Genomic DNA, 23,787 nt, shown 5'->3' with positions numbered 1-23,787 from the left:
TCCAAAACCCGAAGGACTTCCCAGATACAAATTCAGAAGCAACAAACCAGGCGTCCGAACCTAAAGTACCGGGGAAAAGTAGCGTTTGCGTTGCACAAGGGGCGCCGGTGCCGGAGAGCTCACTATGGCAGCTCACTATAGCTATGTGGCAAGGCTACTACAATCTGATTTCCCTTGGAGCCAGAAGCTTGCCTTTGAAGGGGGGAAGGAGATCGCGCAGGAATCTCTAAAACCATTGCTTTTTTTGTATGGACGGACGAGTGTAAGTATCTGACATGGAGTCTCTTTTAAAATCATCGTTATCGATCATACGGTACAAAGGCATAGAGGAGGTGAAAGCCTGTCTGAAAAGGAGAAGAAGGAAATGAGGCATCGGTCATGTCATGAATAAGAAAGCGAAATAATTTTAAGTAGAGCGCTTGGCGAATTCGACGCGGAGAATAAGGTGGCGGTAACCGACTGGAGAGAAAGGTTAGTTGAATGTGATCATGGCTATGCCCAACTCGACATTGGATGCAAGGGGAAAGGAAGCTTACAGCCGTCCATTTTGTCGCAAGCAAGTTGAGCATCGCCCCGGTCCGCATAACTGATGAAAGCAAAGCCCTTGGCTCTCTGGGTTTCTCTGTCCCGAGCAAGGAAGACTCTGGTGACACGGCCGAAGCGCTCGAAAAGATCCCGTAACTCGTTTTCCTCTGCCAACTCGCTGACCTGCTCGTTGAGAATGAGATTAGCAAGCGAATCACGGTAGTGCGGACGCGCAAAGTGCCCGATATAGCGCGGGTAGATTGTATCGAACGTACGTTTGTGACACGCAGAGTCGCGAGATCGTCTTTCTCGAACCGACCGCCCATCTTTTCGCCGCCAGCAGCACCAGCCTTGCCACGCAGGTGAGGTGGCACGTAGCTGGAAGAACCGGCACCCAAACCACCGGCCTTCTCGTCGTCCATTTCCACACCAGCACCACCGGTTGGCTCCTCGACAGGAGCCATAGTGTCCTTGTAGGGACAGCGAGCTAAAGAAAAGAGTCATACGGTCAGCAACCCTCCAAAGATTTTCGCCTTCCGCGCGATCGAAACTCACCAGTAAAGTGCTCTCCGTTACAGATACGACACTTGACTTTCTTGTCCTTGAGCTGGTCCTTCATGCTGCCCTTCTCTCCGCCTTCCTTCTCAGCCTCCTGGGCCTGCACCTTCCAATTAGTGCTTGGTCGAAAAACAATGTTCTCGCCGACAGAGGTGGTATCGAAGGTTGGGCCGGGGGGGGTGACCCTTCTCGAGGCCGAACTTGGGCCACGATCGGCGCTCGGCCATCTGGGGGTTGACATGCTCGCGCTGGACGGTGGTCTTGATGCGGCGAGAGACCTTCACTTTCTTGTTGTCATCGTTGAAGCGGTAGGAGATGACGGTCTTGGTGCCATCCTTGTTCTCGATCACTTGTTGCGCGGGGAGCGCGGAGGGGTCATCGAATTCCTCATCGTCTGCCCAGTCGGCATGGCTACAAAAAATCGGAGGGTTAGAAAAAGCTCTTGTATCGAGCGCGTCCTGAAGGGTCTACACTCACTTCCCGAGTCGAGACATGGTGTGGCAGATATGTGTTGCGGCAACAGATGAATTTCCGGGAATTCTTTTACAGGCGAGTCCGTTGTGGATTTCATTCGCGGGTGATTTTTCTGTGGCGCAGCTCTGTGTGCTGTGGCTGGTGTGGCCAACCAGGGCAGATAGCAAGCCCCGCTCGGCTATCTATAAAAAATATACAAGATTGCGATGACTCGGGTTGTTTATGATTGTGTTCTACGGAAATCCGTCTAGCTGGAAGTCAAAGCTGAGTACCATATTTCAAGAAGACAGGGCTCTGAACACTTCACTCGGACTAGGACATGAGATCTCGATAATCCAGGAAACTAAGGCAGATATGGACACCTATGGCAGAATAAGGCGGTGAAATCGAAAGGACATTATCACCAGGATGGGAGTAGGGGGCGGCTTTTACCGGAGAGCAATCCATATCCACTATATAATTTTTGAAGCCATCAGGTTCCAATTCAATGCGAAGACCTGATTTACCCGCTATGTCCAAGTAGCTTCCCTCCTGGCCGTCTTAATGGCATAACGTGCGCACCGCATCCGCATCAAACTCCTCCGATTTTGCGATATTCATAGAATCTTCCCTGCCGGGGTTTAATTCAATTTTGTGCCCAACTTTTGATGGATAAACGTACACCTCTTTGGTGTCAATTTCTCGTATAATTAGAATCTTTAAACCAAGTTGAGCTTGCCACGAAAACATATCTCGGACCCTCGTTCTGTCCTTCCTTTTCCCAGTCCCTAGACAAGTTTGTAAGAATAATGACTCGATGGACGTGTCAGAATCCCTTACTGTCTTCATTGTAGCTGGAGACCGAAAGATTTCATAGTCGAGTATGAAATTATGCTTGTGGTCTTCAAGCTTGTTTGTCGTCTACCAAGTGTTTACCTCATTACGGCTGAATTTGTGACTCACGAGTCGAGTTACATCCACCATAGTTTCGCGGATACTGTAGCGATGGATACTTTAGAGATGGATACTTTAGCGAGGCGATCGATAGTCAAAAGGGGCAATATCGCCGATGCTTGGCTCCCGTCTCCAGGAGGGATAGCTGGTGTTCTAATATGTTTTAGTTCCCGGCTAAATCAGCAGCTGACGAACCACCTGGTCTGTCCCGATTGGAGATGAGTCCGCTGGCGGCAAATAAGGAGACCTGGCAAGGTCGTTATGCCGACGATCGATTCAGCTCCGCATGCTCCACTTCGCTTAAGGATGGTCAATCATTACCAAAGACATCAAAACGTGCCTGGAGCCTTCGGTTCCCCTGCAGAATTCTTGTCGGATTTCCGGCTTGAGTCCGGGTTACGTTTGGTTCAAGTGAGAGCATATAAGGAGCCCCAGAAATCGCGGTACGGGAGCTTACACTGCCACTGCTCGACAGCTCAACATATTCAAGCGGTTTCACCTTTGAAGCAGGGGCAATGCTTTTTCTACCTTGGATTTTTCTGACGGGGCTTCTTGGATCCGCATTCGCGTCCCAGAGCAATGCATTGTCCAAGAGAAGCACTGTTAGTGATATTTTGAAAGATATTGAAAATGCAGTCACCTGTACAGCTTGCGAGGTGGGTGTGAGATGCATCGGCCACTCATCAAATAAGCGCTGGAAGTACTGACTTCACCATGCAGTCCCTCCTTCTGGTACTTCAAGTCTTAGCTCATCTTGGGAACGACGACTTCGTCGAGGTTATAACTGATGTTTGCGTCTTGGTTGGCGTAAGTGAGTCTCAGAAAATCTTCGACGCTCGAGTTGCTGATCCTTCCTAGGCTGAAGACAAAGATGTCTGTGAAGGTGCTATTTCCAGAGAAGGTCCTATATTGGCTCACGACCTTCGCAACATGGTCATTCCATCTCACACATCAACCCTCTTCTGCGGCACCATCTTTGGGCTATGCGACTACCCTGACATAACTGAATATACAGTGCAATTCCCGTCCGATAAGCCAGCGAATGCGACTCGACCTGCCCGAGCGGAGAAACGCCTATTCAAGTTGTTCATTTCAGCGACATCCACGTCGACCTTTCCTACGAGGAGGGAGCCAAGTACGAGCACTGTCAAGTCTGAAACCTGCGCGCTACAATACTGACCGGACTGACAGCTACAACTGCACCAAAAATATCTGTTGCCGCCCATACACATCAAGCGATGCCCCGGGAAATACCAGCTACCCTGCCGGACCGTTCGGAAACAATAAATGCGACTCACCTGTAGACCTCGAGGAGAGCATGTACAAAGCGATCCAAAGTTTTGCCTCTGACGCGGCATTCAGCATTTTCACCGGTGATGTCGTTGAAGGAGCTGTCTGGCTGGTCAACGAAACCGAAGTGACCAACGATCTGAACGATGCATTCAGCACTCGCATGCCATCTTACCTACACACGGTCTACGGTGTAGTTGGAAACCACGACGCCGCGCCAGTGAATTCATTCCCGCCAGCCGATGTCGAGACCACTATCTCAAGCCAATGGGTCTACGACACCCTTGCGTCTGACTGGACCCAGTGGATTGGCCCTACGACCGCAGCAGCCGTCAAACACTACGGCGCCTATTCTGTAAAATACCCCGGCGGAAACCTCAAATTGATCTCCTTCAACACCCAGCTCTACTACAAGGAGAATTTCTGGCTGTACGAGAAAACAATGGCGCCCGACCCCAGCGGACAGCTTGCATGGTTGGTCAATGAACTTGACGCCGCAGAGTCTGCTGGTGAGCGGGTCTGGTTGATGGGCCACATGCCTATGGGCGCAAGCGATGCATTCCATGATGGCTCGAGCTATTTCAACCAGATTATCCAACGCTACGAAGCAACTATTGCGGCATGTTTCTACGGTCACACTCACAAGGACGAATTTGAGATTGCTTATGCTGATAACTCGAGTCCTTCTGCCGATACGGCTACTATGATGTCGTATATTGCCCCGGCCTTGACTCCTACGTCTGGTAATCCTACTTTCCGCGTGTACTCTGTGGATCCTGTGACCTTTGGCATCCTGGATTTCACAGTCTACATCGCAAACATGTCGAGCTCAACCTACCAAACCAACCCAACTTGGGAAAAGTACTACTCTGCGAAAGAGGCATACGGGTCTCTTCTTTCACCAGCCATTACCGACAGTGCGGCTGAATTGACGCCGGAGTTCTGGCACAACGTGACTACGTTGTTTGAGAAGAACGATACCGCTTTCCAGGATTACGTCGCCAGAAAGACTCGCGGATGGGACTACAGCTCTTGTATAGGTGATTGTAAGACAGGCGAGATTTGCCAGCTCCGTGCGGCCGAGTCGCAGTATAATTGTGTAGAAATTACTCCGGGAATCAACTTCAAGAGGGCCAAGCGATCAACGTCCGGGGCCGCATTGCACCAGCAGAGTACTTGTGGAGAGTCGGTTATCGGAGTCATGTTTTCGAACTTTGAGGGCGCCGTGGAGGCGATTGGTAAGGCTGCCGAGAAGCTGGGCTCGAGCTTCCTGGATGCTTCAGTGAATTCTACGTTATCATAGTGGTTTTTATTTTTATTTTTATTTTTTTTATTTTATTGTGTTTTTTATTTTATTTTATCTTTTTTTTTTTTGAGCCAGCGTTTGACATGAGAGATTATTTTAGCTATGTGGGCCCATATAGGACTGGCTAGGTCTGGCAAGGCAATTGTTTCGCGGGTTCACCCGCATTCTTCAGAGCGATCCAGCCAAATCGCAAATCAGAGACAAGCCAAGGAGTTTCCAGGATGGAATAGCCTCATCTCGGTTAAATCTGGACTTGCGGCATTTGGCACGTGGGCTAAGCATAGGTTTGTATGCCTTTCCTCCTCGCAGACGCTAGTGAGGAGCTAAAACACTCCGATCACTTAACTATAAATGCTCCATCCGAGTCTGAATATAATGTTGTACACTTGAGCTGACAGGCATTTGACTCACAAGGCTCACATGGCTACCTTCCAGATCAAGAGCATATTTTCTCTGCTGTTAGCCACGGCTGCGGCTCATGGTGCTGTCCTAGCTCCTGCGGAATGATCTCGACTTCCCCGGCAGTAGCACTTCTCAGAACCCCTTGCGCTTTTCTGGGGGAAATACTCCTTATTTTGCGGGTCAGTCGCCATGTCAATTGATAAGGAAGGAAAGACTCTAACATTTCCTAGGCCCGAACGTGAATGGTATAGATAACGGGGTACCAGCTCAATGCACCGTCCAGCAAGCTGCGTATGTCGTTAGACATGGTAGCAGGTACTCCAACTTGTTCCCCAGGGGGCATGCCCGAATAATCTGCTGACCACACCAGATTCCCTGATACCGGCTCATACAATGCCTGGGTTAGTATCCAAGAAAAAGTCCGTAAAAGTACCCGACTATCCTCTCGGACTACTACTCACTTTTCCGAACAGATCCAAGCTGCAGTCAAAGAAGAGGGATTTCAGGCCCGCGGATCCCTCCGCTTCATCCCAGATTGGAAACCGGCCTTGACAAATCCGACGCTGCAAATAGCGCAGGAATCCATGACCGGCTGGAAAGAGGTATGTGGGCCTCTCCCATCTTTGATTATGATGATATCAGGCTAAAAGCTTCTAGGCTCATGATCTTGGATACCAGCTTCGTGCGCGATGTAAGCAAGCTGCCCACCTTACAGCCCGGCCCTTGCAGGGACTGATGGATACTAGACCCGGACTTCTATGAGGATGGAAACCCGTTCTACGTATGGGCCAACCAATATGCGTTCCCTATCAACGAGTCGCGAGTCGTCCAAACGGCTCGTGCTTTCGTCGATGGCTATCTGTACGAGTTTGCAGATGAATATGGGACCGTCGTCAGTGTGAACAGTACAGGCTCTGTCAATGCCATAGGCAACTCTCTCGGGCCTTCTGATGCGTGTCCCAAAGCCGCCGCAACGTCCAGTGGGCGGAATAATGTTACAAACTGTGAGTATCATCCGAAGCTTGCATATTTATCATATCTGAAAATATAAATCTAGGGGACGCTACATGGACTCCCAAAACGGTGAAGCGTCTCAATAACCTTGTCAGCGGAAACCTTACCTTCACCGAGTCAGACATCACATTCTTTCCATATCTGTGCGCCTTCGAGAGCCAGATCACTGGCCGCTTGAGCCCGTGGTGCAATGTTTTCACCGAGGACGAACTTCGCAACTACGCCTATTCGCAGGACCTGAGCTACTATTACAGTGTAGGGCCCGGCTCTGACGGGCCGGCCAGCAAGCTCTTCTTGCCGTTCCTGCAAAGCCTGCTGTCCCTGCTTGAAAAGGGGCCCGGCCAGACCGGAACCAGTGCAGATGGTGGTGAGTTTGCAGTGCCTAATCTGATAATGGCTTTTCTGAACGACAATCAAATTGCCGAGATGACGGCCGCCATGGGGATCTTCGAGAGTGAGGATCCGCTGCCGGATACTCATATCCCAGCTGACCATTTGTATAATGTGGCCCATTTTATCACCATGCGCGGCACTGTTACGTTCGAGAACTTGAGGTGTGAAGGCTCTTACAAGCATCAGAGTGGCCAGGAGACCTATCTCAGAGTGCTTCTCAATGATGCCGTCTACCCAATCCCCAACTGCCAGGACGGACCCGGAAGAAGCTGCCTGCTGTCCGAATATGTGTCCATGGTTGAAAAGAAGAGTAAGGCTGCAGGCAGCTTCATCGATTTTTGCAATGTAACGGAGACTGGACACCCCACGACGGTAGCGGGGGCAAGCTTCTTTACCGATCTTTCCCAGGATTTCTTGACTTTTGTCAAGCCTTGAAGATTTGATGTGGCCAGGCTAGGCCGATGATGGCAGCTACCAGTGCCTGTCGCGTTCCATTCTGGTGACGTACAGGGCAAGGCCAGTTCAATGCAGATAATACATTTGCTCACTATTCATGAATGCTATTCAATATGCAACACAAAAGTCAATAGGCTAGAAAACAAGAAAACCCAGTAACCTCCTTCCCATTCATTATATACAGAAAATATCCAAATTAACGACGCAAGTAATGAAGCTCAATCGGTCGCAATGCGCAATACATGACAAAGGCGAAAGCAAAACCAAGTTCGAAGCCTATATCGCTACCTTGTGCGAGGTCGGCAATAGGACCGGTATACCAGGGTTGACTCATTCCAGTGACCATACCGGCAACACCGAAGGCAAAGGCAATGGAGGCAGCAATGCCACAAGGAAGCTTCTCACGCTTATCGTAGATTTCAATGCGATAGCCCGAGAAGCCGCGCTTGAAGATGATGTGGTCCGCCAGAGCGATCCCGGTGTAGATAGCCAGCCAATAAGCAATGAAGTCCATGAAGTTGGTCAGGACGGTCTCGAAATGGGAGTAACCGGGAATGGCGATGGCGAGAGAGACACAGGAGGCGCAGAAGGTCCAAACGAAACGGGGAACACGCTGCGTGTAGCGGCTCAGCACCTGGAGGGTGAGGGAGACGGAGTAGATGTTGGGGCAGTTGTTTGCGACGATGGACAGAGCCAGGATAACCAAACAAAACTTTCCAAATCCGCCGAGAGGGGAAAGGGCGGCGCCGAGCAGACCACCGTTACCGGACGCAAGGTAGCCGTCCATGTACTTGTTGTGTCCGTCGTTCAAGGCAGTGGCGGTATAGACGGCGATACCAAGGAACTCGGTGAAGAGCAATGGGACAATGAGACCGAGCCAGGTGGACAGGAAGACCTTGCGACGGCTGCGATCGGCGGGTTGATAAACGGTGTAGTCGGCCGCGTAGCTAGTCCAGCCGGTTGCGAAACCGTAGACAGTCGAGCCGAAGGAAAGGCAGCCACCAGCCTTGCTGAAAAAGGAGTCGGGGTTCATGGGGACATTGATGAAATCGCCAGAGTGGGCGAATGTTCCCAGAACAATGATGAACACAATACAAGTTGGGATCCAACTGAATTTCTCATAAATGTGAACCACCTTGTATCCAGCAAAGGTGATGAAAAGGGTGCAGAAGGTGATAATCAAGATGCCGGCGTATCCAGGGACGTCGCTGCTGACAGCGTTGAGAAGCTGTGCACCCACGATGGCGTTGGCAGCAGACCAACCGACACAAGCAATGACGTTCAAAATGGCAACTAGGGACGTCGATTAGCGTCCGCTATCCGGGATATCCAGATGTAACGACTTACTGAACTTCACCGCGTACCATCCGAACCAGAAGCGCGAAAGCACCATTTGGCGCAGTCCGAATGGGGGCCCGAAGCAGGAGAAGAAGCACACACTCATCACACCCAGCAAGTTGAAGAACAAGCAAATGAGAATGGCGTCGACAAACGAGAGCCCGAAGGTCTGGGGTCCCAGCACACCAATGGCGAAAGAACTAGAGACCATGTTCGCAGCCAACCACTAAAATTGGTTCCTGGTCAGTGGGAGGGCCACGAGCAAATGCAAAATTGTAAAACACACCATGCTGCCAATATTCACGTATGAAGTATCAGTCCGCTCATCCTCCGGCACGCGCTCAATACCACGCTGCTCCACGTTGAATTTGCCCGCAAATCGCTGGAGCTTAGCGTAAGTCGAGTTGCCGTACACGAAGGTCTCGCCGGGGACGGCATTGACGCTCAAGTTATCGCGGGTTTCGTTGCTGTTGGTGTCGTAGTTATTCTCGACCTGAGGGGCCTTCTCGAGGTCGGCCTCTCCACGAGACCCGAGGCTGAATTTTGAAGTCATGGTATATGGAATGGGTATGTGTTTGGGTGTGAAAATGGTTTTTCTCCAGGGAGTATTCCGTGATAATGCTGGACCGAACGGTGACCACAGAGGCGCGAATGGTCAAATTTTTGAGATCAATTGAAGAGCTCTCGCTCAGGCGATTCAATTGTCAATAGAGTAAGGAAGAGTCGGAGCCGGTCCAAATCCACATACTTTGCTGGTGTTCTCTTTTTATTTTTTTTCGAGATCCACTGCAGGACCACGATCTAATATAGTCCCAAGACCAGCCTCTGTGGGCTCCGTGGCGAAAAGGCCTAAGATACGGCTTGTCGCGTGGGACCCAGCCAGAAAATTTCCAGAAGCAAATGACAAGCATGGAAAGCCTTCCACGCAGGGCGCTGAAAGGCCAATGAGGACGGCTGCAGTGGGGTTACAGTGGAGGCCAAGTGGGGCTCCGCTTATCGCCCGTCCGCAGGTTTCGTGACTTCTGTAACCCTCGCTTGAAACGCTCACGCCGCTGATTGGCCCGTCGGGCCACCGATAAGACCCGTGCGCTGATACGCTGAGGCGGAGCGATAACAGTCATCCTCTTACTTCTTCTAATGTTCGCCTATCAGGCTCTTGCTGATAGCCTCATCCGCACGGCTAAGCTTTTCTACTCTCTTTTTCTTTTTCCTCTTTTTTTTTTTGCTTGTGGTTCTCACGGTACCTCCCGCAAGGGGCTCTCCGAAATGCCCCCGAGCTGTCATTCTGCACTGGCCAGCCGTTGCGGGAAGATGCACGGCATAACTCAAAAAGGGTTATGATCGGACGTCGGGGCAAAACAGAGTATGTGTGTACTCTGCGAGAGTCAGCAGAGCGTAACATCACTTCGCAAAGAGAGGCAGCCAAAGAGAGGCAGCCAGCCCATGGCGAACGGCGAACTGTCCAGGCCTGGAAGGCAGCCAGCCAAAACAGGCTAAGCTTGTGCCACAGGGATGATATGCAGGGGCCTAAGATATCGGGGGAGTCTGGAAAGCTTGTCCGCTGAACCCGCTGCACTTCCTCGGCGGCGATCACCGCAACGAGCGCCATTGGTGCGATCACGGTCACGATCACGATCGTCATCACCCCGGATCTTGCATATGGGGCCCCGTAGATCTAATAATGTAAACGAATTTGTAGCTCTCGTCAACCTCTTGCCCGTGATTGGCTGAGGGGGCGGGCGATAATGCCAGGCTCATAAGCCAGTTCGTCCCAATGCCAGGGTTGAGCTTTTTCCTCGCCTACATACCCTTGTTCTACGCCACATGGCTGTCCGGCGTCATCACGATTTCCAGCGTCATCACTGTCCACTTTGAGGCTCGTAACCACTGCCAGGGCATGCATGGCTGTCTTCGGTCGCCTCCGATCTGATAATAACTCGGACGAGCAAGGATGGGAGTGGAGGAGATGCCGGCTCCACTTCGGGCATAATCGGACACCTTGGGGACTGCTATGGAGAAACTCTCATCCAGACTGCTATCCAAATATCCATAAGCCGTGGAACAAAGAAGACAGTCGTCCGCATCAATTGTCAGCAGGGTTCATCTAACCGACATTATCGTATCCGCAAATATTGCCTTCCGGTCGGGAGGAATCTCGGGTCTGGAATCACCGCGAAGGCTCAGTCGGCTACTACTGCTACTAGCACGAGGCAAGGGACCCCGTTCGCCATGGAAGAGTAGCAGCTTCTGTCCACCCTCTACCAGGCTACACGGTTCCAACTCCCAAGGGAAGAAAGGGAATATATTCGGAAGTCTTCTCATTTCAAGTTCGAGGTGAGGGCGGTTAACCAATGGTCCCGTTTACATGGCCACTCCGCATGCTCTGGGCAACTAGAGATATAAGGTAGGAAGGGGAGATCATTATTTACAGCTTGGAGGCAACATAGCTGTTACCCTTCTTGAGGAGGGCAGCAGCATCGTGGACGAGTTCGTCCACAATGGCCTTGGCGGGCTTTTTCTCATTCACAACAGCAGACACCTTACCCATCAGGAAGGGGCGAGCATTGTCCAGGTAGTCGTCATCGACGTCATCGGGGAGGTTCTCGAAGTCGTGTTCAACCGGGATGACACCCTTGGCAGTGAGTTGCTTAATCTCCTCCGCGCGGTTCTCCTCCCAGTTCATGATGTAGTCGTTCTTACGGACACGCATGGGACGTCCCTATAAAAGCCATTAGTACAAGGGAAATCTCGAGAGGGTCAATGTTGCAGGGTACTGACAGTGAAGATGATAGTACGGATGTTGTCCTCGAAGCCAGCAGTGCGGACTGCCTCCTGGTGAGCAGCAGGAGCACCGGCCTCATCAGCCAGGATGAAGCGAGTACCAATCCAGACGGCGGAAGCACCCAGCATGAGGGCTGCGGCAACAGAGTTACCGTTGTAAAGACCACCGGCAGCGATGACCTGCACGGGCTGGCCGGTCAGAGGGCTCTTGTGACCCTGGACCAACTTGGCCACGGTGGGAATGAGAATAGTGGTGGGGACGTCACCGGTGTGACCACCACCCTCACCGCCCTGGGCGCAAATAATGTCGACGCCAACGTCGAGGCACTTCTTGACGTGCTTGGGGTGGCCGATCATGTTCATGGTGAGGATGCCGGCTCCGTGGAGTTTGTCGACGACCGCCTTGGGGGGCACACCAACAGCAGAGACGAAGAGCTTGGCGCCACTCTCGATAATGATATCAATAAGCTCATTAAGCTTGCCCTTGGTGTAATCGTAGCTGTTTAGCAGAACCCAGCGTTAGCACTCCGCTTCTTATAGAATCTTCCGAGTATGCTGAATCCGCTGGTCATTTGTACGTACTTAGTCTTACGGGCGTTGCCACCAACTTGGGGAAGGAGAAGGTCGACACCAAAGGGGGCGTTCTTGTCGGTCAGATACCCCTTCAGCTCGGCGATCTGCTCCTTCAGCATCTCAGGAGTGTAGCCAACACCACCAATCACACCCAGTCCACCGGCATTGGTAACAGCAGCTGCCAACTTGGGGCCAGCAGCCACGTTCATACCAGCCAGCAGGACTGGGTGGTTGATCTTGAGCAGATCAGTAATCGGGGTTCGGATAACTTCTGTAGCGATCACATGGGTTAACAGGCTGTACACAAGCGTTCCTAGAGGGAAGAGATCACCGGGTTAGACGTACGAGGAGAAGCCATGTCGACGCGAAATGTGCAAGGGATGGGAAAGAAGGAGAAAAGCCTGGGGCAAGGGGACACGCTCTTAAAGCAAAAGGACGACCGAGGCGCTGGTCACTGAGGCGCTGTCATGCGCAGCAAAAGCCTCGGTCCAACCCACGGTGGACACCCATACCCCCATAATGTGAAGAATGCGGGGATCGTATGACCTCAGGCAGCAAGGCAGTAAGGCAGTAAGGTAGCAAATAGTATCATCACCTGACGCGCTTGTAATCCACGTCTTATCGATTTGGTCCCCGTCAAACACTTCAATTGCATTGGGGTTGCCAGCTGTAGTCTGTTGCCCTGGCCACCATGGCCATGCATGCTGCTCCCACTCGAGCAAGTATCAGTTGCGCCCGAAGCTTGTTGCGCTCGCAATCTTCACACGCCTCTCGGTTACCGTGTTTGCCGACTACCCGGAGTGCAGCGCGGCAGGATGATCCCTCTGTGCAGGGGTCCTGGGCTGGGCGGTATGTTGTGCTCTTGCACTGCAGGAAATATCAGTGATTGGGCTAATCTGGTCTAGACCTAGCCCATTGGGACAAATCAGTAGGTGCTCCAAATGGTGTGCAGCGATCTTAAGCTCTCATCCCAAAAAGGGAAAAAGTGGGACGCGTTGCAGCTCATTTTTTATCGCCACAATATGCCACAATATGCCACCTTCTGTATGAACTTAGCACTGACAGATTCCGAAGGACATTGTTCATCTAAGCACTCGAGAGTCTTCCCCACCAGACCAAAAAATGTATATTTGAGTTCTACAAACTCGCCTTTAACCTCGAAGGCTTGCCCTAGGCACTTTTCTACAGGCTCTGTCTTGCGACTAGATTTTAAGATGAACAGTGCCCGGGTTCGTCGCGCATTCATTGCTCTTGGGAGCAATTTGGGTGACCGCGTTGAAATGATCGAAAAAGCCTGTCTGGAGATGGATCGGGCTGGTATAAAAGTTAAAAGAACAAGTTCGCTATTCGAGACTGCTCCAATGTATGTTCTTGACCAAGCCCCATTCATGAATGGAGTGTGCGAGGTAAGCCCTAATGAATTTATTTCGTTCAGGACTATCTGCAGCGTAGCTAACCTGCATTAGGTCGAGACTACTCTTGGACCAATAGAGCTTTTGGATGCTCTCCAGTCCATTGAAAATACTTTGGGCCGAATCAAACTGATTGATAAAGGCCCGCGCTCGATTGATCTGGACATTTTGCTCTTCGATCAAGAAGTATTCTCACATGAGCGGCTTGATATCCCACATAAACTCATGCTTGAACGGGACTTTGTTCTTCGGCCGTTGTGTCAGTACGTATTTCCGCGCTTGTCTCTGGCTGGTCATTCCCTGACATACATGAAGACTCATTCCTCATGAGCATCCTCCGCAGCTTGAGAAAAAGACAAGAACATACCAAGAGCATCTACAAACTCTTCCACCACCAGAGCCGACGCCTGTCTCGACCACTCCAATTGCGCCGTATTTTCCATCTCTCCATGCAACGGACCCCACTCGGACCACTCATGTAATGGCTATCCTTAACCTTACTCCGGATTCCTTCTCAGACGGCGGTAAACATTCTCCAACCGACTTGACTCAGCTCACAGAGACCGTCCGAAAGTTCATTGCCCAAGGTGCAACAATTATTGATGTTGGCGGCGAAAGCACTCGCCCCGGTTCAGTACCAGTCGGCGCCGACGAAGAGATCGCCCGAGTAGTGCCAGCTATCAAGCATATCCGCACGTCGATCCCTGAAGCAGCGAACACTGCCATCAGCATTGACACATACCGCGCGTCGGTCGCCGAGGCAGCCTGCACTGCTGGCGCCGACATCATCAACGATGTATCCGCCGGTCTAATGGACCCTGAGATGCTGCCCACCGCAGCACGGCTCGGAAAATCCATCATCCTCATGCACATGCGCGGAACTCCACAGACCATGACAAAGTTAACAGAGTACCCTAGTGGGGTTATTCCCGAAGTCAGCGCCGAGCTTCGCAGCCGTGTCGCCGCGGCCGAAGCCGCAGGGATCCGTCGATGGCGCATTATTCTTGACCCGGGACTCGGCTTCGCCAAAAACCAGCCTCACGATCTGAAAATCCTTCGTGATCTACATAAGCTCCGGGGAGCAGAAGGTCTTGAGTGTCTACCGTGGCTGATGGGGCCGAGTCGCAAACGGTTCATTGGCCATCTTACCGGGGTGAAGACACCCGCGGAGCGTGTCTGGGGTACTGGGGCTACTGTGTCAGCGAGTGTTGCTGGAGGCGCAGATATCGTCCGTGTTCATGACGTGCACGAAATGTGGCAGGTTGTCAGAGTAGCAGACGCGATATATCGCACACAATAGATAAAGTGAGCAGAACCCCATAGATATATAAAAATGAATGTGGAAGAAGGATTGAAATAGTGATGGGAATCAGTACCTAGAGCAGACCATCGCCATACGTGTTGGCATGTGCGAGTTGTACTCGCCCCCCTCCTCCCCCCCCAACATATATTGTAGCTGTTGTCGCATCACCTCTATCGCCCAAGCTTGGCGTTGGCATTTATAAAAGTAGGGAAGCCATTTACGAAGCATTTAAAATACCAAGACAAGAATGGGTGGCAGATCCAGACTGCTCTTAAGGCCAAGGAGCAACTTGAAAGGTTCCTAGTCATGGTATTTCGCAGGGAACTCCAGGGGAGGGGGCGCTATGCCTTCATTTGAGGTGACCGGCATTCTCTCAAGTTTATTTCTTGGAAGATGGGACCAAGCCAGCCGAAAAAGTAAAATGAAGTTATCAATCCATAATTTTCTGTATAAACCAAATCTGAACTGAAGAAAGGAAAATCCAAAGGGAACATAAACCAGGGGAATTATGAGCCCATCCGTGCGTTGCTGCGAGATGCGCGATGAAGGAGAAATGAGATAAATATCGTGAATCAGTCACCGATCACGCCAGGTTACAAGTCCACAAAGCTTCCACCGTCATGCAAAACAAATATTCGAGGAATCTGAATGCTGGTGCTGAGGAGGGAGGCAGAAGATATACGTCATTCATCACGAATCTGCGGGGGATCATTCGGGGCTTGCTAAGAATACGATGTAACAAGAACAAACGCAATATAAGACAAAGGCAAGGCACCTCGCTTATGAGTTGAGGTAGTCCCGGATAGCTCCTGCGAGTTCAAACAGTCAACATCGAGGCCATACCTCTAGGGGGCCAGGTATGGGAAGTAACTCACCTTGAAGCTTTGTGGCACCCTCACCAACCAAATGGGACAAGTTCTCGATGTCATCACCGGCGGTGATACCGAAGCGGCGAACGAAGTCTTTAGCTGCGGTTTCAAGATCTCCGTATCCATCATCCATAGGGGAAGGTCATCCTCGGGCCGGCCGAAGTAAGCATTGCTGGAAATAGCGGTAGCACCGTCAAACTGTGTGAGACGCTGCTTGGCCTCGGCCTGGGCATTGGGGTCGAATCGGTCACGGCCAAAGAATTCGTCAGACGAAATACCCTTCTGGCTGCCAAATCGCGACTTGGTTTGGGCAAGCTCTTCCTCTATAGACTAGTTAGTGTGGATTCTGGGGAGAAAAAAAAAAAAGTAAAATTTGCGCAAAGCTATTCCGTGGCTCCACGTACCATCAGCAGGGTTCTTTGGGGCAACGGCACCGAATCCCGACTTCTTAGGAGCAGGAGGCTTCGTCACCTGGCCGAATCCGAGTCTGTTCATTCTCATTCCTAAGCGTTCGACGTCACTAGAGTTGCGCTCCGATGGCGCAGTGGCTCCGAAGCTACCCCGACTGGGGTTAAGCGGAGTGGGAGAGGAGATCGGAGGAGCAGCAGCCTTGGCCTTGGCTTCGGCCTCGGCCTTCTCAGCTTCAGGATCGTATCCAAGTTTCTCAATGCGCTCAGCCTCTTCTCTAGCCTTGCGCTCGGCCTCGTCGAAGTCAATATCGCCAGCAACAACCTTCTTCGCGCCGAGCTTAGGAGCCTTCTTCGCTCCCAGAACGCTCCCCTTCTTGGCGGCACCTGTGGTGACGGTTTTCCGAGCCCCGGAGTTGGCACGAATTGCGGCAGGAGCGGGAGGAGAGGCAGTGGTCTTTTCATCGGAGGCAGAAAGCGGGGATTTCGAGCGCGAGCCATTCGCGCCAGCACCAGAATTCAAGTATGGGGATCCAGTTCGGCTCACGACAGGGGGGGTTCCAGTGCGAGAGGGGGGGATTGCTCGGGCGTTTGATGGTTGGCTTGTCCCAGGAAGAGAAGAAGTCGTCGTCTGGGTCACCGGCGGGAGTTCCTGAGCCATCGGACGGTGTACCAGCAGGCACATCAGTGACAACAACCTCATCGGGATACCTGGGTAATATCCAATGTCAGGATTACCGTACTAGTCGGAACATTGAGGAACGCATGAGGTAAACTTACTGTTGCGCATCGGCAGCTGCACGTCTCTTCAACTCTTCCTTGTACTTCACCGCGGCATTGGAAGTGTATTTGACCTTGGAATCCTTGCTGGCGAGCGCGGCTGACCCTCCGTGCGATTGGAAATACTTGGTCGCGGACTCATTTCCACCAACCTTCATGATACGAAGTTGATCCCAGCTCCATTCTGTGAGGATAATTGATCAGTAGATGGCCTCCAAAAAAAATACCGTGATCGTTTGCGCAGTGGTCTAAGACATACGGTCAAGATTTGTGGATCGAACGAAGGAGATGTGGACACCGAGGTTACGATGGTTGGAGGAGCAATCCAAGCAGAGGTAGATACCGAAAGGGACAGACGACCATGTTGGATTCTTAGAGTTGCAGTCGAAGCATACCTGTTCATATCGACTCTGTTAGTGAACAATGGCTAAAATGTCCCGCTGGCGGGACCAGGGTGTCGCGGGGCGAGAACGCACTTTATTTGCGGGTTTCAGCTTGAGCTTCTCAAAGATCTTTTGAGATTGCGCCTTGGAGGCACTCATGATGAGAGCTGGAGCAATGAGATCGGACCGGTGAGCAGGGAAAAGACGAGCGGTGTACTAAGTAAAAGAGGCCAAGAATGATGTGCCGGTATGGGAACGGCGAACGTGGTCGGACTTGGGCTGTGTTTGCTGTATTGCTGTAAATTTGCAGTTTGCCCCCTGTCCTCACTACCGGAGCGGGGCGCATTTGCCACCGAATCTGGCAGCGACCGAGGCGAGAATGTATGCAACTTTACAGTACAGTAAATTAGCAAACGATCACGTGATTGAGCCTATCGTTATCGAGAATGGGCGCTGCGATGCAGATGCTTCGCATCAGCCACCATGAACTCCCAACACATTCGTGAGACACTGCGCGCTCTGCCCCGTCCGACGACAAGCGCATCGGTTGCTCTTCGCCCTTGTACCCGAACGGAGATTTCGCGCTTCTACGCTACGCAAAGTGACTTCGGCAGTGGCCCTCGTCCGAAGAGGAGGAATATCACCGTTTTGTCGGACGATGGACGTTACGAGTGGGCTGAGCTGAGCGGGCGTGAGAAGATTTCACGGGCCACCCAACAGTCTTTCAACGTTATAGTGGTTTTGGCCGGTGTGGTGTTAACGGTGCGTCCAGTTCAAGAAATAAAGCGCCATGAGCAACATGAGCATGCTGACCGCAATGTGCAGGGCGGCGTCTTTACACTCTTGTACCAAGAGATCCTCTCGCCAAATAGCAGAACCTGGCAATTCGAAAAAGCCGTCGAGCGCGTTAAGAATGATCCTCGATGCACAGACCTATTGGGAGACCGGAGGGAAATTAAGGCTTTTGGGGAGCAGACTTCTAGTCGATGGGCAAGCAATAGACCAATTGCCTCATCTACAGAAAAGGACCGCTTAGGCCGCGAACACCTGCGAATGAGTTTCCATGTATGTTTTGTCTTAGAGAAGTGGTACCGGCTTCGGGATCACCACGCTAACTTTACCGCAGGTTGAGGGCCCTCTGAATTCAGGCGTTGTATTTGTGCATATGATCAAACCTCTCGACAAAAGTGAGTGGGAATACCAGCTCCTTGCGCTTGATGTGAAGGGGCACTCCCGCATTGTATTAGAGAAAGCTACGGAGAGGACAAGCGTTGCCAGCTCTCTCAAGCTCTTCGGTATTCAATGGCGGTGATTTCGTTGGCATCCTGCATTATCAACACGATTTCACTTTTCGTGCTCTACGCCCTCACTGTCCGACTTTCGCCAATGGAGTATTTACGCTGTATTTTAAGGCCGAAGTATCTATCATCCTATACCATGTATTATAATACAAGACCCATACCGTGCTCGCGCGGCGCGCTCTTAACAAAGGAACTTGAAATCAAGTCGGCTTCTACTGAGAGACTAGGGATCTCTATAAATTTTGAACTGAGATGCCTTGGTCGCTCCTAGTAGTCTGAGAACCTAGTTCGAATCCGCTTTAAGCGATGTATGTAAGTGATGAAAAGTTTAGTATGAAGTCTATATTTTATCGCGTTAAATTAGTAAATTCTATTGATTAAATAACGCGGGGCCCCTCTAGGATGGTCTTCGCCGCGTCTGAGCGCCACCAACTCTTGCCTTCTTCTCCGGGGTAAGCGAAAGCGTCGAGGCTCTCAGGCTTCATCTCCACACTATACCCAGCTTCTAATGGAGTGACATAGTATCCATCCTTGACACTGGATGGGTGGAGGAAGTGCTCATGGAGACTGTCGACGTACTCCAGCACACTCTTCTTGCCAGTGACAACCACGTAGTCAATGGTACTCAGGTGCTGAGTATACTCGGGGAGCCCAACACCACCAGAGTGAGGCACCACGGGCACGCCGAACTTGGCGGCAAGAAGCAAGATGGCTAGAACCTCGTTCACACCGCCGACACGGCACGCGTCAGCCTGGAGCACGGTCAAGGCACCGGCTTGAAGCAGTTGCTTGAAGATCACACGGTTCTGGCACATCTCACCAGTAGCGACACCGATGGTGCCATGAGGGGTGTTCTGCAGAGCCTTCTTGATGGCGGCGTGTCCGAGAATATCGTCAGGAGAGGTTGGCTCTTCGATAAACCAGGGCTTGAACTCGGCAAGTTCGTTCATCCACTCAATTGCCTCAGGGACAGACCAGATCTTAAACGAATTAGCGTAGTCCATACCCCTGCTTCCAAGTCGCTTCCAAGTCTGTGTCATTGGCATGAATCGGTATGCACGACTTACCTGGTTGGCATCCACCATCAGGATATTACCCTTATCATACCCAATCGCGTCACGGGCGATTCGCAGACGCTTCTTGTCATCCTCCAAGTTCCCACCAACTTTCAACTTGAAATGCTTGTATCCGGCCTCCACGCTCTCCTTGAGGAGTCTCTTCAGCTTATCCTCAGGGTATCCCAACCAACCAGCACTCGTAGTGTAAGCGGGCACCGCCTTGCTAGCCTCAGCCTCGCGAATACGATCTTGCTTGCCACCCTCAACCTTTTTAAGAAGATCCAATGCCTCTTCGGGAGTAATGGCATCAGTGATATAACGGAAGTCAATGCAGCGCACAAATTCCTCGGGGGTCATATCAGCGACGATACGCCAGACGGGCTTGCCCAGGGTCTTAGCCCAGAGATCCCAGAGAGCGTTGACAACGGCGCCCAGAGCCAAGTGAATCACACCTTTTTCGGGGCCGATCCAGCGGAGCTGGCTGTCAGAGACGAGGTAGCGCCAGGTCTTGCCCCAGTCGGCAGTGAGCTCGTCAAGATCTTTGCCCACCACAAGAGGTGTGACGAGGGAGATAGCAGAGCAGACAATATCGTTACCGCGGCCGATAGTAAATGTCTAATTATGGGATATCGTGAGACTCCTGGTTCATTCCACGTGCTTGCCATTCCGGCGCGGTAAGACTTACCATGCCGTGTCCATTGAACTCAGAGTCGGTGTTAATAATGCAGTATGCAGCGGAGTAATCGCCTGCAGCGTTCATAGCATCAGAGCCAGTCTTATCTAGCGAAGTCTCAGGTATTTGGTCAACGCACGGCCTGGCGCATAGTAAGGCTAGTACATACGGGAAACCGCACATCCCGTGTGGTGAAGCCAGTGATTTTGACCATGATGGGCGTTTCAAATAGCGGGACCAGTGGTGGCGCAAAGTATAATGCGCGTAGAGCCGATCTCCCTCACGGCTGGAATGACAAGAATATGGACCAACTCGGGACACTTGGCTATACCTTAAGTCAATGCTTATACAGGAGGCTTGCTTTGAGAGAATAGAGGCGTCGAAATAAGGGGCCTTAATGGAGGAGAATGTGACGGTCAATCCAGAGAAAACAGACCAGGAAATTGTGGCCGTGGACCGGTATATAGAGAGTTCAAGGACAGAGTGACCCCCGCGCCCCTCAGTCCGCGTCCCCCGGTTTCCACAACTCGGGGTCGCTGGTTGGTGGATATTCTCGGGGGGTTGAGGAATTCCGTTTATCCACCAATCGGCGGCCGTGAAAGCATCGGCTTACCTCCGATCTGGGGTTTGGGGTGAAGAGTTGGGGAAGTATGAACGGGACCTCAAAAGGAGATGCTTCAGCTACGAAAAACCAGCGATTGGGACTACAAATCATGAAATGGAATTGAATATTGTTGAGATTGCTCAAGTCACAGTTATCGGACTCGATTTTGTCCTTCGAAGAAGCACGGATCTGGGCAGATAAAGGATACATAGATATGCCGTAGGATTGATCGCAGCTCCTTTCAAAAATCCATCGTAGATATCCATCACAGAGATTTTCCCTTACAGACACGCAAGTTTCAAAAAAAGGAACCTTAATTGGTTGAAATTCCACGCTTCTCACTCTCTGAGAAGAAAATGATCATTCGCCAGAGCTTGCGGACCAGGACTTCAGCCTCCTCATCCAGTGCCTACAGGGAAGATGGATTAGCATCGGAAATTCATCAAGGGGGAAATCCATAGCATGATTGAGCTTACCTCAGAAAGGGATTCTACAAGCTCCTGGGCAGAACGACGCTTGCGAATATGCTCCTCCACCATGTCGACAAGCATCTGCTCTTGAACACCCAGGTACTCGACGATCTTTTTCTCCACAAAAGGTTGGATTTGATAGGTGAGGACGCCGTCATCCAAATAATCCCACTGGACCTTCCAGTCCCACAATCCTTCTTTGTCGTTTGGAATTTCAGCGGCCAGTTGGCGGGCAGCCTGGGTTCGCTCTTCTTCGGACATCTGGGCAGAAGGGGTATCAAACTGAATTGGGATGAGTGGCCGACGAACAGCGGCAGTGGGCTCCTCTTCATCTTCTAGCAGACCCTCAACTTCAGCGGCGGTACGGCGAGTCGTGGCAGCTTGGGCTTTCTTGGCAGCAGCACCAAGGGACAACTTGAAGCGCTGAGGCTCACGTGGGGGCTCCAAACGATCCTCGATCTCCTTGGCCTGGCGAGCGAGGAAGTCGTCGGCAGCATGACGAGTCTGCTCCTTCTGCTTCTCGGCAGCGGCAGCGGCAGCGAGCTCACGTTCCTCGGCAGCCCGATCAGCCTTATCCCTGGCGATCTCATGAGAGCGGTAAGTATCGCGGCTGCGGCGCCAGGCAGTACGGTCAGCGTAATAGGCGGAAGTCTTCTTTGCCTCGACATCATCATCCCACTCCTTGAGATACTTGTCCATTTCATCACGGGCAGATTGGAGCCGTCCTTCCTCTTGCTTGTCGCGGTTCTTCTCCCGCTCCAAAGCTGCCGTGCGGCTGCGCTCTCGATTGAGCCAGCGGCGTTCTTGATCAGCGAATTGCTTTTGCTGCTCTGCCTCGCGTTTGGCTTGGCGGCGACGCTCCAGCTCATCATCACTGGCATCGGTGTCATCTTCTTCTTCGCGATCAATGCCGACAGATCCTCCCGCCACGAACGAGACGCCCTTTTGATAATCCTTGGGAATCTGCACACCAAAGCCCTTTGGGCCGGCAGGAGCGTTGGGCACGCCACGGTCGCGTGGTCCCAGAGGAATAGAATTCGCACCGCCCACAGGGCCGCCGGAGGTTCCAGAGAGGGAGGGAGAAGCCAAGTCATTGTCCCGGCCACCGGAATTACGTGCCCGCTCCATGGCGTCATGACGCTTCACGCGCTCCATGTCCCGAAGGTTGCTCCGCTCGCGGAAATTGGCAATTTGTTGTTCGATCATCGCGCGTCTTTCGGCAGGGATTTCACTCAGTTCGTCGTCAGGGGTGATTGGAATTGTCACCACTTCCCCGTCTTTCGTGAGCATAGCATCCTTCATGTCGACATCGCCTTCGTTATCCGCAGCAGAAATACCTTCCTCTTTAACGGGGATTTTCGGGTTGAAGAGACTGTCTAGAGCAAGGGAAAGCTTCTCACGAGCGGTAGTAAAACGAGCTTGAAGCTCTTGAGGGTCACGTTCGCCGCAGCTATCCACATACTGCTCGAGGTACCGCAAGGTGCCTTCGTCCACGACAACCTAGAAAGACGTGTTAATAGCTTTGGAAGAACATGGGTCGGGGGAGTAGACAAACCAAAAGCTTGCTCGTCTCCACTTCTTCCTTGGTCTCAGACTCCTTGGCGTCAGACTCTTCTATCTTGATGTCGGGTTCAACCTTGATGTCGGGTTCGACCTTGGTCTCTGATTTGACCGTCTGTTTCTTCAAGGGGACTTGGACATCCCTGAACAGCTCAACGGCGACTTCCAGGCTTTCGGTGTCTTGAAATTCGGCAAAGCCAAATCGGCAGGGCTTGTCGTCGGCATCCGTAGGCCGGATCCAGCGGCGAAGCCTACCAGCAGACGCGAGAATTTGCTCAATGCCATCGTCGCCACCGACACCCTCAGTAATGCCCCCTACAAAAAGGGTGCGCACAAGCTCATCTCGAGTTTGGGGCTGGAACTGCGCCAAAGACTCGCGGGTTTGATGACGAGGTGCTTCAGAATGCGTGTGCGAGCCAAGGCCGCTGCGACGACCGTGTCCGTGGCCGTCATTGACACGATCGCGGCCATGTCCGTGTTCGGGGCCAGCAGGCCGTGCGGGGCCCGATGTCCCGAGGCGAATCACGGGGGCGGAGAAGTTGATGTTAGGCATATTGCCCGGTTGGAAGTTTTGGGGGAAGGCTGGACGCGCAGCATTCGCTTGCTGCATGGCGGGGACGGGTGCACCGGGGGGGAGCCATCCCAGGAGGCAGGGCTGGAGCTGTTTGTAAGAGCTGCTTCTTTGAATAGGAGGACAATCGATTCAAGACTCACCCACGGCTGGAGCACCAGCATATGCGCCATAAGCTGGCGGTTGGCCGTAAGTTCCTGGAGCTGTACGCTTGTGAGCTTGGATGATAGAAGATGGCATTGCATAATTGCTGTGATAGAACTCACCTTGGTGGTACGGGTACATGATGCTGACGCGTAAACCCCGACAGTTGAAGCTGCTGTGTTTCCTTGTAGAGAAAGCAAGATAGATTA

The 23,787-nt window shown here is 52.0% G+C and overlaps 11 protein-coding genes across 11 annotated transcripts; 4 read left to right on the top strand and 7 right to left on the bottom strand.

Annotated features, from left to right (window-relative positions):
- Positions 1–406: 406 nt before the first annotated feature.
- On the bottom strand, positions 407–1,577 carry tif35 (translation initiation factor eIF3 core subunit g; the record flags this gene model as incomplete). Its single annotated transcript, XM_058475295.1, has 6 exons — positions 407–459; positions 537–708; positions 801–1,012; positions 1,081–1,202; positions 1,285–1,494; positions 1,561–1,577. The coding sequence occupies 6 exons, from the start codon at positions 1,575–1,577 to the stop codon at positions 407–409; spliced, it is 786 nt and encodes a 261-aa protein (XP_058331035.1).
- Positions 1,578–3,120: 1,543 nt separating this feature from the next.
- Positions 3,121–5,083, top strand: N7468_005998 (sphingomyelin phosphodiesterase; the record flags this gene model as incomplete). The annotated part of the gene is made up of 4 exons (XM_058475294.1): positions 3,121–3,146; positions 3,192–3,297; positions 3,349–3,641; positions 3,682–5,083. The coding sequence occupies 4 exons, from the start codon at positions 3,121–3,123 to the stop codon at positions 5,081–5,083; spliced, it is 1,827 nt and encodes a 608-aa protein (XP_058331034.1).
- Positions 5,084–5,579: 496 nt separating this feature from the next.
- Positions 5,580–7,330, top strand: N7468_005997 (uncharacterized protein; the record flags this gene model as incomplete). Its single annotated transcript, XM_058475293.1, has 7 exons — positions 5,580–5,667; positions 5,719–5,815; positions 5,859–5,889; positions 5,962–6,090; positions 6,146–6,179; positions 6,235–6,492; positions 6,546–7,330. Coding segments are annotated over 7 exons (1,422 nt in total), but the record flags the coding sequence as incomplete, so codon positions are not given.
- Positions 7,331–7,547: 217 nt separating this feature from the next.
- Positions 7,548–9,242, bottom strand: N7468_005996 (cytosine permease; the record flags this gene model as incomplete). The annotated part of the gene is made up of 3 exons (XM_058475292.1): positions 7,548–8,644; positions 8,699–8,915; positions 8,976–9,242. 3 exons carry the CDS (start codon positions 9,240–9,242, stop codon positions 7,548–7,550), a joined length of 1,581 nt encoding a protein of 526 aa, XP_058331032.1.
- Positions 9,243–9,869: 627 nt separating this feature from the next.
- On the bottom strand, positions 9,870–10,331 carry N7468_005995 (uncharacterized protein; the record flags this gene model as incomplete). Its single annotated transcript, XM_058475291.1, has 1 exon — positions 9,870–10,331. The coding sequence occupies one exon, from the start codon at positions 10,329–10,331 to the stop codon at positions 9,870–9,872; it is 462 nt and encodes a 153-aa protein (XP_058331031.1).
- A 783-nt stretch (positions 10,332–11,114) lies between these two features.
- N7468_005994 (NAD(P)H-dependent flavin oxidoreductase) lies at positions 11,115–12,401 on the bottom strand (the record flags this gene model as incomplete). The annotated part of the gene is made up of 4 exons (XM_058475290.1): positions 11,115–11,408; positions 11,468–11,969; positions 12,053–12,314; positions 12,389–12,401. The coding sequence occupies 4 exons, from the start codon at positions 12,399–12,401 to the stop codon at positions 11,115–11,117; spliced, it is 1,071 nt and encodes a 356-aa protein (XP_058331030.1).
- Positions 12,402–13,075: 674 nt separating this feature from the next.
- Positions 13,076–14,755, top strand: N7468_005993 (folic acid synthesis protein; the record flags this gene model as incomplete). The annotated part of the gene is made up of 4 exons (XM_058475289.1): positions 13,076–13,087; positions 13,207–13,449; positions 13,510–13,718; positions 13,771–14,755. The coding sequence occupies 4 exons, from the start codon at positions 13,076–13,078 to the stop codon at positions 14,753–14,755; spliced, it is 1,449 nt and encodes a 482-aa protein (XP_058331029.1).
- An 848-nt stretch (positions 14,756–15,603) lies between these two features.
- N7468_005992 (ADP-ribosylation factor GTPase-activating protein) lies at positions 15,604–17,356 on the bottom strand (the record flags this gene model as incomplete). Its single annotated transcript, XM_058475288.1, has 6 exons — positions 15,604–15,950; positions 16,032–16,616; positions 16,675–16,745; positions 16,815–16,998; positions 17,074–17,209; positions 17,291–17,356. The coding sequence occupies 6 exons, from the start codon at positions 17,354–17,356 to the stop codon at positions 15,604–15,606; spliced, it is 1,389 nt and encodes a 462-aa protein (XP_058331028.1).
- Positions 17,357–17,680: 324 nt separating this feature from the next.
- On the top strand, positions 17,681–18,509 carry tim21 (the record flags this gene model as incomplete). The annotated part of the gene is made up of 2 exons (XM_058475287.1): positions 17,681–18,262; positions 18,324–18,509. The coding sequence occupies 2 exons, from the start codon at positions 17,681–17,683 to the stop codon at positions 18,507–18,509; spliced, it is 768 nt and encodes a 255-aa protein (XP_058331027.1).
- Positions 18,510–18,875: 366 nt separating this feature from the next.
- Positions 18,876–20,443, bottom strand: N7468_005990 (enolase C-terminal domain-like protein; the record flags this gene model as incomplete). Its single annotated transcript, XM_058475286.1, has 4 exons — positions 18,876–19,478; positions 19,566–20,171; positions 20,242–20,331; positions 20,399–20,443. 4 exons carry the CDS (start codon positions 20,441–20,443, stop codon positions 18,876–18,878), a joined length of 1,344 nt encoding a protein of 447 aa, XP_058331026.1.
- Positions 20,444–21,146: 703 nt separating this feature from the next.
- N7468_005989 (uncharacterized protein) lies at positions 21,147–23,473 on the bottom strand (the record flags this gene model as incomplete). The annotated part of the gene is made up of 3 exons (XM_058475285.1): positions 21,147–21,242; positions 21,310–22,803; positions 22,859–23,473. 3 exons carry the CDS (start codon positions 23,471–23,473, stop codon positions 21,147–21,149), a joined length of 2,205 nt encoding a protein of 734 aa, XP_058331025.1.
- Between the last annotated feature and the right edge of the window lie 314 nt (positions 23,474–23,787).

This window comes from Penicillium chermesinum (genome assembly GCF_028974085.1).
Source record: "Penicillium chermesinum strain IBT 19713 chromosome Unknown utg000004l:1.0-3345178.0:1.0-3348027.0, whole genome shotgun sequence".
Taxonomy (NCBI): Eukaryota; Fungi; Ascomycota; class Eurotiomycetes; order Eurotiales; family Aspergillaceae; genus Penicillium; species Penicillium chermesinum.
Note: the sequence above shows the minus strand (reverse complement) of the source record. Positions and strands in the feature narration are given on the sequence as shown.